This window comes from Neoarius graeffei, chromosome 15 (genome assembly GCF_027579695.1).
Source record: "Neoarius graeffei isolate fNeoGra1 chromosome 15, fNeoGra1.pri, whole genome shotgun sequence".
NCBI classification, from domain to species: Eukaryota; Metazoa; Chordata; class Actinopteri; order Siluriformes; family Ariidae; genus Neoarius; species Neoarius graeffei.
In genome coordinates, this window is record NC_083583.1 from 58,683,322 (window position 1) to 58,695,165 (window position 11,844).

Here is an 11,844-nt window from a genome sequence, read left to right on the forward strand (position 1 = left end):
AAGACTGTTTTGACTGGACTGACTGGCATGTTTCTGAAGCTGCAACTAGCAACTTGGATGAGCTGACAGACACCCTATATCAGCTTTTGTGAAGACATGTTTGTACCTACCAAGACACATACTGCACTTACAACAATAATAAACCATGGTTCACATCCAGACTAAGGCAACTCCGACAGGCCATGGAGAATGCCTACAGAAGTGGGGACAAGGCCCTCTACAAGCAGGCCAGAAAAACACAGACTAAGGAAAGGAGTCACTAAACAAAGCTACACTGAAAAGTTGAAAAAACAGGTTTTCAGCCAACAACCCTGCATCAGTGTGGAGAGGCCTGCAAGACATCAAATACAGGAGCCCCCCCAGTTGAGGAAAAAGGCCTGCCGACCAAGGCTGAATGCCTTCGACCGCAGATTTGAGGAGAACACATTAACACTCCTCACCCATCCCAGCCCATCAACAGTCCTTATCACACCTCCTACCCCCCCTCCCCTGATGCGAAGGTTGCACTCAGGGCGTGTGAAGAGGATGCAAGATAGCTTTTCCAGGGTCAAAAAACCAGGAAAGCACCAGGCCCAGATAGAGCTTTCCCCTCCTGTGCTGACCAACTGGCTCCAATGTTTACACAGATCTTCAACAGATCCCTTGAGCTGCATCAGGTTCCCTTCTGCTTCAAGTGTTCCACCATCACTCCAGTCCCCAAGAAACCCTCCATCACAGGAATAAATGACTACAGGCCTGTTGCTCTGACGTCTGTGGTCATGAAGTCCTTTGAACAACTAGTGTTGGCCCACCTGAAGAGCATTACACGTCACCTTCTAGACCCCCTGCAGTTTGCTTACAGGGCAAACAGGTCAGTGGATGATGCAGTCAACATCTTGACTGCCCAGGGACATGCGCAAGAATCCTGTTCATAGACTTCAGCTCAGTGTTCAACACCATAATTCCAGAAACCCTCTACTCCAAACTGTCCCAGCTCAATGTCTCACCTGCCACATGCCAGTAGATCACCAGCTTCCTGACAAGCAGGGAACAGCAAGTAAGGCCGGAGGCAGTCAATTCCGGCATGTGGTCAATCGGCACTGGTGCTCCTCAAGGATGTATCCTCTCCCCATTGCTCTTCTTCCTTTACACCAACGACTGCACCTCCATGGACCCAACTGTAAAATTCCTGAAATTTGCAGCGGACACTACGGTCATAGGCCTAATCCAAGATGGCAACGAGCCCGTATACAGGAGGCAGGTTGAACGGTTGGTACTCTGATGCAGTCAGAACTAGACTGCATTTCCGCAGAGAAAATGCAAAGTGTGCTCGCTGAGCTGTAGCAGAACAACTATCATGCTAGCATGCTAAACATACTAATGCCAACATGCTAACAACTAGCATGCTAACAGCTAGCATACTAACATGTTAATGCTAACATGCTAATAGATAACATGCTAACGGCTAGCATTCTAACATGCTAATGATTAACATGCTATAAAAATTCTAACACTTTAAGGCTAATATGCTGACAGCTATCATGCTAACAGCTAACATGCTAATGGCTAATATGTTAACTTTTAGCAAGTTAACACACTGAGGGTGACATGCTAACAGCTAACATGCTAACAGTTAGCATGCTACATGCTCAGGCGAACTCGCTAACAGCAAACATGCAAACTCTGCATGCTACCATGCTAATCCTAACATGTTAACAGCTCTCATGATAACATGCTAATGGTGAACATGCTAACAACTCGCGAGCTAACAGCAGGCATGATATCGTAATGGGCAACATGCTAACAGCTAGCATGGTAACACATGAATGCTTATATGCTAATTGCTATCGTGTGTGCGTGTAAGTATTCCTAATAAAGTGGCCATTGAGTTGAAGTTGATTTGCTGTCAAAGTCTCAAATGAGCAGATCCTTGCCAAATGCATCATCACCTATGGGGGAAGGGAGGAATGACTCAGTCAAGCTTCCACTGATTAGCAGCAAAATGGAGAAAAAAAATGGACGGATGAAAGGCAAGACAAAGACGAGTGCATCTTTCGATTACGTTCATTATGTCTTATATTATATATAGTTAGTTTTTTTTTTCTTTTTTAATCAGACATCTAATTTTTGGGTTTGTTTACCTGACATGTTTCGACGTACAACTTCCGTCTTCCTCAGAGTGTCACCGGATGTTAATTGGTGACGCATCTTTTATCAGCTGATGTTTCCGAAGGCGTGGCCTTCCTGTCTGGTTTGACAGGTCGGTCACGCCTTATACTGTCTGTTCGTCCCCTGCAAGATGGCACTCCAAGTATGGGAGAGCATGTACGGAAACATCAGCTGATAAAAGATGCGTCACCAATTAACATCCGGTGACACTCTGAGGAAGACGGAAGTTGTACGTCGAAACATGTCAGGTAAACAAACCCAAAAATTAGATGTCTGATAAAAAAGAAAAAAAAAAAAAAAACTAACTAAAGACGAGTGCAGGTCAGAACCGATATCATGTGTGTGATGGGTGATTTGGCCTGAGGTGCCGTATGAAGTTTGGTGGATGTGTGGTGAAGTGTTACTGAGCAAAACTCCATTCATTTGAATGGGGCCAAAAATCAATGGAAGCCTATGGAGGTAAAAAGAGGTGTGTGAAAACCAAGGAAAAGACGAGTGCAGGTCTCAGATGAGGGGATGGATCTGTGTGGGGACTTGGCCTCAAGTGAAGTTTCTTGAAGTTTGGTCACTTGGTTTAAAAAAAAAAAAAAAAAAAAAAAAAAACTGATGGAGAGTGAAAGTTTTTCTCCTGAAACACCATTCATTTTCAAAGGGGCCAAAAATCAATGCAAGACTATGGAGGAAAAAGGGATGAGCAAAAAGAAAGGAAAAATATGAGTGCAGGTCAGAACCGATTGCATGTATGTGTCGGGGGAGTTGGCCTGAAGTATCACATGAGGTTTGGTGCATCTGCGATAGAGCGTGTCCGAGTAGGACGATTCGATTCATGAGCCCTATTCATTTTCTATGGGAAAAAAAACAAAAGAAAAACGACAAGAACAAGAGAATGGGCGCGTTGATCCAAAAGCTGTATACAAGCACACTACACCACTTCGGGCCAGACGTCTCAGAGTTGGAACAGTGTCTATCTCGAACGCCCTAGGAGGAGTAGTGGATCCAAAAAAACGTATTGGAATAAGGCAGAATAAGTAAACTTAAGAACAACAAGTGTGCTTGCCTTTGGCAAGCACACTAATAACTTGGAGCTAAACATGCTCAAGACAGTGAAGAGGATAGTGGATTTCAGGAGCCATCCCTCCGCAATGCTCCCCCTCACAATATCCAGTAGCCCTGTGTCAACTGTGGAGACTTTCGAGTTCCTGGGAACTACCATCTCGCAAGACTTGAAATGGGACTCCAACATCAACTCCATCCTTAAAAAAGCCCAGCAGAGGATATACTTTCTGCAGCAACTCAGGAAGTATGGTCTGTCACAGGAGCTGCTGACACAGTTCACCACCACCATCACTGAATCTGTCCTGCACACATCCATCACAGTCTGGTTCGGAGCAGCCACAAAACAGGACAGGAACAGACTGCAGCGAACAGTAAGGTCAGCAGAAAGGATCATCGGTGCTCCCCTGCCCAGCCTCCAGGATTTGTACATTTCACGAACCAAGAAGCGGGCAGAGAAAATCATTAAGGACTCCTCACACCCTGGTCACAACCTTTTCTAAACCTCCCCAGCCATAAAGCTAGAGACTTGTCAAAATTTCACACTTCATCTGCTGTTTACACATAGAAGTAAACTAAATGCAAAAGAAACCCTAACTTAGCCTTGCAAGTACAACTGCTTTGTCATCGTTGACTGGTTTAATTAATAAGGTATTTACCAACCAGAGACAAAGAAGTTATAGGCTTCCATGGAATTATAAGCCTTCATTTGAGATTTGTCAACCAACGAAGTCTGCCAAACCAGATAGAACATGATATCTGGGTACTCGATGGTTGGTAGAAGTGTCTTATCCTCAGAAAAATCCGACTTTTTAAAAAAAATAATATTGGTTAAAACCACACACATCTATCTTCTCTTTGTATCAAATCTTCGCTTGACCATTCAAATCGTGGAAAATTCAGCATTGTTTATAGGCATGCTTTCAGCGGCTGCCATCCTAGTTGCTTTGTATATCCACCATCATGGTGGACACTCATGACATAGCACATTTTGACCATGTGGTTGCAAGTCATCTATAGACCCTTTTCAGTCACGTGACCTTCGTAAACGCGACCACCATTTTGGACATGTAGCGGACTTCGGCTCGAATTGGTTTGAATGCGAGGAAGGCGACAAACGGAGAACATACAAGAAAAAGGAGCGAGATGCAGAAAATACCTTCGCTATCCAGCGACATAGGGCATTTACAGGGCGAGCAGAGGGAGAAATAACAACAGTAACGACACATTAGCAACGCCGTACAGAAATAACGGTTTATGGCACAGACTCTTTCGGTTCTTGCTCATCTAGCTGCTACAATGACTGCTTAGACTGCAACAATAATACCTAACACACATTTAAGTATCCGTCGTAAAGACGTGAAACTCGTCGAGTGACGAGTGTGTTCATTGATAAGCTAACACAATCTAAAAGTAGACATACCATCACACTGCCCTGGCGCTGTGTAGTTTATGGTTTGTGCACTCACTATTTGCCATTATTTCTCCAACCATTGTTACAGATTACAGGGAACGGCCTGGATTTAAGAGACAAATACCTGTTCCTCTTGTTTTGAACACTTATTTGTAGGCAGTGCTTAATTTGTAAAGTGGGAGGTCCCGGAGCGCAGAGGATGAGCGGCTCCGGTGCGGAAAAAAAGAGGGGGGAGGGGGGGCGCAGCGCTGCAATTCTGGGCATGTTTTGTAACAACACTGCAAATTAAGTTCATCTGCAGATATTTTGTGGATGTCGTTTCATGAGAGAAATCACCAACAAGACAGATATCAAAATCAGACATTAACACTAAATAAACTTGCATTTTTAAATTTAATTATTATTATTTTTTTTGTTACATAGTCAAAAGAGGTGTCGGATCACCGGATCCAGTGTAAATAGCTGCCGGAGCCAACGCCCGAGGTTCCGGAGCGCGCTCCGGCTTGCTCCCCCTCAAATTAAGTGCTGTTTGTAGGACACTGCCTCTGATCTGTCCTACAGTCTACCAACAGCAAAGGAACACAACGCTAGCTAATGTCGTTAGCTAATAGCTACTACAGAAGAACAGAGGTTACAATGGGTTATTTTAGCCTATTTGGTTACACACTCGCCGCCACAGAATGTTAACAGCAATGTAATGCCTTTTCTGGCTAATTTTATTCGTCTTACCTCCAACAAAGTGGTCACTACACAAGCGTTGGTATGCCGAGGGCTGCCAATCTTTCCTGTTTATGGCCGCTATCCATCTTCTCCGTCGGGATCCGATAAAATGATAACCCTTGCCTCGTTTGTTGATGGTTACTACATCCAGGTGCACAACAATACAGTGGCATGATGGAAGTCTTGCTGAAAATAAACACTTTCTTTGCTGCCGTTCCTCAATGCTGGCTGTGGTAAACTACTGGTAGTACATATCCAAAATGGCGGCCGCGTTTGTCGTGACGTCACGTGAAAAGGGTCTATAGAGTGCCACGAACCAGAACCACCAGACAGAAGAGCAGCTTCTTCCCCTGTGCCATCAACATCATAAATATCTGACCTGAACCATCCTTTCCATTATATTATTGTACCACTTTTACCTCCTGTATACTCGTTTGCACTACCTCCCTGCACTCTGCGTACTCTGACTGTCATGTATATTTTTAGTATACTAATGTTTTGTCTTTAAATATCCTGCATATTGTCTGTACATGATGTACTGCTTATATTATTGATAGCATATTTATAATGCATACTGTATATTAGATATATATTACTGATTTTTTTATGCATAATATTGTATATCTATTTTATAGTGTTTATTATATTGTATAATACAGAAATTTTAGACAGTGTATAATGGAGGTATTGTACATTATTGTACATACAGGACACTTTTTCAATGGAATAAAAACGTGTTCTATTCCCTTCTAGTGGGTTTCATTCATCTGGCTTGTTAGCATGCCATATTGTTAGCATATCGCTTATCCTACGTGCATCATGTCACTCTACCCAATGGAGAATGAGCATTGAACATGGTTTATGATATTGCATGGTTGTCAAGACAACACAACGTCACACGTCGGCGCTGATGCGAATATTCACTGAGAAAAAGATTTCTGCTGCGCATGCACAGAACCATTTCTGTGTTTGCTGCTGCCACCCACAGTAAACTGTTGCAGTAAATTGAAAATGCCATAAGATACGTATCACACATAAAATTTCCATGTTGGCGAGCGACTATGACAATTTGTAAACAGAAATTGTTCCATCGAATGTGTATGTATAATAATAATAATAATAATAATAATACTTTTTTCACGGTATCATATATTCCATTCCGCTGTCGCCTCACAGCAACAAGGTCCAGGTTCGAGCCCCGTGGCCAGCGGGAGCCTTTCTGTGTGGAGTTTGCATGTTCTCCCCGTGTCCGTGTGGGTTTCCTCCGGGTGCTCCGGTTTCCCCCACAGTCCAAAGACATGCAGGTTAGGTTAACTGGTGACTAAATTGGCCATAGGTGTGAATGGTTGTCTGTATCTAACAGATAATGAGATGAGATGAGATATATTCCATTTAGGGCTGTGCGATATATCGAATATACTTGATATATCGCCGAAAATTCTGTGTGCGATACATAAAATTATTATATTGTAACTATCGAGTATTTTATGGTCATCTTCCGACTTGTGTTTGTTTAAAACCTTTCCCGGTGGTTTTCTCCCTGTCCCTCAGGCAGTAACGTGAGAGGCTGCCTAAGGGTAAAGAAAACAATAACGTCACGCACTCACCAACCAATCCCGGGCGACATCTCGGTGCTGAAAGTAACTTCCGGGAAGATTTTCTAGTTTCGGTTGTGTTGCCAGATTGGGCGGTTTTAAGTGCATTTTGGCGGGTTTTGAACACATTCTGGACTGGAAACCGTCAGCAGTATCTGGCAACACTGCCGGCGGGAAGATTTCCTGGTTCCGGTTTACAGCGCTGACTCAGTTCGTGCAATCGCTGATTTTGCATAGGCTCTGTCAATTTCAGCGACACATTAAAAATGGAAGCGGACGAATTGGTTCCTAAAAGAACTAGTAAGGGGTCAGTCATCTGGCATTTTTTGGATATCGCGAGGAGGACGTGGAACAGCAAATGCCAGTTTGTAAAGTGTGCAAAAAAAACCTGTCATCAAGAAAGGCAGCAGCCGGAATTATACACATCTGAGAGGCAGAGCCAGAAAACATTCAGTTCAAAAGTGTGCAAAGAGAAAAATTATGTTTTGCAGATCTCTCTCTTCTCTCCCTCAATCTCTCTCTCTCTCTCTCTATTGTGAATGTTCCAGTGGTTCTCAGTAGTCAGGTTAATAGCTTGGAGATCTATTTTTTTAAATAATTTAATGAATGAGCACTTTTCTTATTTAGGCTAAATGTCTCTCAGTGTTGAGCTTGCACTTTATTGATTTGAGCTCTGAGCAGCTCTGTATTGTATTGCCCCTTTGTTGCAATTTTCAAGATTGTTTTTGCAGTTTGTGACACATCTGTGTTGAATAAAAATAGTCTTATTTCAATTCAATTGTGATTAATCACTAACATGAAAATTTAAACTGTGTTGTTGAAAACCACCTGTAAAGTTAACCAAGAATGTTATTTAGGGCCCGTTTACACGAGGACGCTGTCGGGTAAAAACGACTAAATATTTTATCGGAAGTGCCTTTCGTCTACACGGGGACGGCGTTTCCGAGGCTGAAAAACGGAAAAAATTGAAAACGCCTTCCAGAGTGGATAAGTTAAAAACAGCCCCCGTTGCATATCCGTCTAAACTACCCAATACGCGAAACTCTGCTCGGATCTGCTCACGTCGGGTACGCATTTACGTCATACATATGTCATATACTGTACATGCCAGCCCGGGAAGTAAGAAAGTAGGTAAAAATGTAAGAGCATGTCTGATTACATCGATCCAACGGACCTTCAAGCTGCTCTGGCAGCTTTAATAAATGTCCAGGAGTCCTTCGAACATCTATACCGAATCTGCACATATACCGTTAATGAACAGAGGCGGGTATAGTATGCTCTTACTTTTTTACTTACTTTCTTACTTACCATAGCCAGAGTAGTCAAAGTTTTCGCGGTGCAGATCAGACAAGACGGAAGATGTTGCGCATGTGTGCAGACATAGCGGAGGTCTTTCACAGCACCACCTAGCCGCCTGGCATGCACATCCAATTGAATTCCACACATTTATGCGTCACCATATAGAAGCAGATTTCCTCCTTGAAAACGGTTGTGTAGACGTGGAAAAAAGTGAGAATGAAAACGGACTTTTGCGTTTTTGTTTCAGACCGTCCCCGTGTAAAGTGGGCCTTAATCTGCAGGGATTGTAGTGAAAACAGTAAAGAGTAAAAGTTAGATTTCATGGGGTCCTTTACAGGAGATTTAAATATATCGAGATATATATTGTATATCGTGAAATGGAGAAAATGTATCGGGATATTCATTTTTTTCCCATATCGCACAGCCCTAATTCCATTCAGCTAGCATGATATTGAACTCATCTCCCACTTGCTCAATATCATGCTAGCTGAATGGAATACATCTGATATACCACAAATAAAAGCCAGCCAATATTATTCAATTATGTATATTGTATACAAGTTATACTAGTTATTGCAGATTGCATATTTATTATATTACGCAATGCCTATTGTACATTACATATACATAACTTACACACACCTTCTGCATTGCTCAAGACACAAACTACCAGAACCAAATACCTTGTGTGTGTGTGTGTGTATGAGAGAGAACACACTTGGCTAATAGACAGGATTCTAAATCTGATTCTTTTGTCATTTCATTCACCCTTAAATTGGGCAGGTACCAAAAGTTGTGAATTTTATTTTTAATTTCCAGGGCACTTTAAAGGTTGCATGAATAACATACAGACTCCTTTGTCTTACTTGTTTATAAGAGGTTATATAGAGTTGATACAAAGCCCTCATAAAAACCTGAAGGTTACTCAAGAGTGAAAAGCACTCAGAGGACTTGGGTTTCATACCGTACAAGCACACTTAATGGGGAAAAAAAACATCCTAGTGATTAAAATACAGCAAACTGAGTGAAATTAGACAGGGAACTCGTTCTGTTATACACTGTAGGATTTACACTGTCACTTTTAACTAGGATAGATTCGGGAATTAGCAAGCAAACAATTAAGATGCATAAAAACAAAATGTTTAAAAAGGGGACATAAATTTGTTTATCGTCAGTTTGGACTTATTTGCTATAAAAACTTGGCAGGTTAGTGTGCTGATGATAGCTGAAGGACTTCCCCAAGCCTTCCACTGAATTGCCTAAATGTTACTGAAGACCTAGATAACGTGTTGAAACTGTGTACTAACAGAAACATACTTTACTAACTAACTAATTAACTAACTGCTACAGTACAGTAGTGGTTCACTAGATATCTACTTAACTTTACACGCTCATTCACTCAAGGAAAACTGGCTAGCACAGTGCAGCTAAGGTAACTTGCTAAATGACTAGCTCTAGCGTTCAGGCTAGTTAGCTTTAGCAAGAGACTGAGTAGTAACTATGGACCTTCAAAAACCGTGAACGTTTATGGACTTGTTCAGGGTTTACGTTCCCAGTGCATTAAAAGCAAGCCTACCTCAACCTGTGCCTCCAGCCTGCCCTCGAAAGTGAAGTCAATCAGGTCGGGCTTGAGACACAGCGCATAGTTAACGGGGTAAACGTCAGTAGGCAGCCGCACGAAGGGCCTCCTGTCAGGCATGCTGACTCGAGTCAGGCTGGTAGCGTCAGCAGAAAGGGTACAAAACCGAGCAATTAAAGACAATGAAACAGGCTTTGGATGCAAAATAAGATTTCCTGTCCAACGACTGCGAGCGAAAACGAAACTTGACTCAGAAACAACAACAAATAGCTCGATTTGCAGCTAACTGACTCCAATGATCTCGTCTCCTCCTCTTACTTCGAATCGATCGAAATAACTGCCAGTGTTTACGTGCGCGCTCTGGTCGTGTAATGACGTCATCACGTAGAGCGCGCGCGCGCAAATGCTGTTTAAATGCTGTCTGGAACCAACCCTGTGTCCGAAATCACTCACTCGTTCACTACTCCCTACTCCCTTATAGGGGAGGACTATATAACGAGGCTCGGTGGTGTAGTGGTTAGTGATGTCGCCTCACAGCAAGACGGTCCGGGTTCGAACCCCGTGGCCGGTGAGGGCCTTTCTGTGTGGAGTTTGCATGGTGTCTGCGTGGGTTTCCTCTGGGTGCTCCAGTTTCCTGTGAATGGGTGTCTATTGCTGCTTTTCCACTACCAACGCGGCTGAGTTGGGTGGGGCTGTTGGAGTTGCATTTCGACTACAACTGCGCTGAACCGTAGTGGGTGGACACATTGGGTGGAGTTAGCGAAAGTGGGTGGATGTCACGTGATGTCATTAGGCGGTGCAAACAGTGACATCAGTGATCTTTTAAGCAGTAGTCTCACGACCCGGATAGTAAACAATAAACATGGAGTCGTTAGTGTTGCTGGTCTTGATGCTGTGGCTTGTTGTCACCGACAACACCAATAGATACTGGCAAGAGCGTACAGATGAGGCGAGGCACATAAGGCTTCAGAAATTCTCGTAATTCTTCTTCTTCCGGGTTTACGGTGTTTACAGATCCCAGCATGCTCGTGGGGCGTGTGGGCATGTGAGGACACTCCTCCTCACCAATCAGTGCACAGGGGAGTGTCTGCTCACGCCCCTAGCCCCACTCGGCTCGGTTTGGCTCGCTTCAGCCCCACTCCAAAACCGTGCGAGTTTTGGGTGCTAAGCAGGGCTGAAGCAAGCTGAGTCGTGCTGCTCTAAGGTAGTCGAAACGCGAGCCGTGTCGGGCTGAAGTGAGCTGAAGTGAGCTGAAAAAGGGTAGTGGAAAAGGGCCATTAATGTCAGCCCTGTGATGACCTGCAACTTGTCCAGGGTGTACCCTGCCTTTCGCCCGTAGTCAGCTGGGATAGGCTCCAGCTTGCCTGCGACCCTGTAGAAGGATAAAGCGGCTAGAGATAATGAGATGAGATGAGGACTATATAACTAGGGCGGCACGGTGGTGTAGTGGTTAGCGCTGTTGCCTCACAGCAAGAAGGTCCTGGGTTTGAGCCCAGGGTTTGCATGTTGTCCATGTGTGTTTCCTCTGGGTGCTCCGCCCTGTGATGATCTGGTGACTTGCCCAGGGTGTACCCTGCCTTTTGCCTGTAGTCAGCTGGGATAGGCTCCAGCTTGCCTGCAACCCTGTAGAACAGAATAAAGCGGCTAGAGATGAGATGAGGACTATATAATGAGCTCATTGGTAAAATGAAAAAAAAAATGCTTTTGGACACTTGTCCGTCACGCTAGTATTTACGTCATAACTGTCGCACAATTAAAATGTGCCATATCAGGTGGGTTTTCAACATAATAAATACACAGAGATAGACAAAGTACTCAACTTCATTATGTAAGTCAAAGTACAGATCCCACTGGTCAAATGTTACTCCGATACAAGTGAAAGTTGTCCAGTCAAAATTTTACTTAAGTTAAAGTACTGAAGTACTTTAGTATTAAAAGTACATTTTCTGTCAATGCATTGTTGTATTATTGCCACAACATTTACAAAACCTAATGCCGTTACCAAAGACAGAAATGTGAATTCACAAAATGAACGC

General features: G+C 43.4%; 1 protein-coding gene across 1 annotated transcript in view; it reads right to left on the reverse strand.

Moving 5' to 3' along the window:
• npepps (aminopeptidase puromycin sensitive) overlaps positions 1 to 10,155 on the reverse strand; it is a 44,457-nt gene extending 34,302 nt beyond the window's left edge. Inside the window, exon 1 of the mRNA XM_060941724.1 lies at positions 9,806 to 10,155. Within this exon, the coding sequence (XP_060797707.1) occupies positions 9,806 to 9,928 (123 nt within the window). The 5' untranslated portion in view covers positions 9,929 to 10,155. The remainder of the gene's footprint in view (positions 1 to 9,805) is intronic.
• Between the last annotated feature and the right edge of the window lie 1,689 nt (positions 10,156 to 11,844).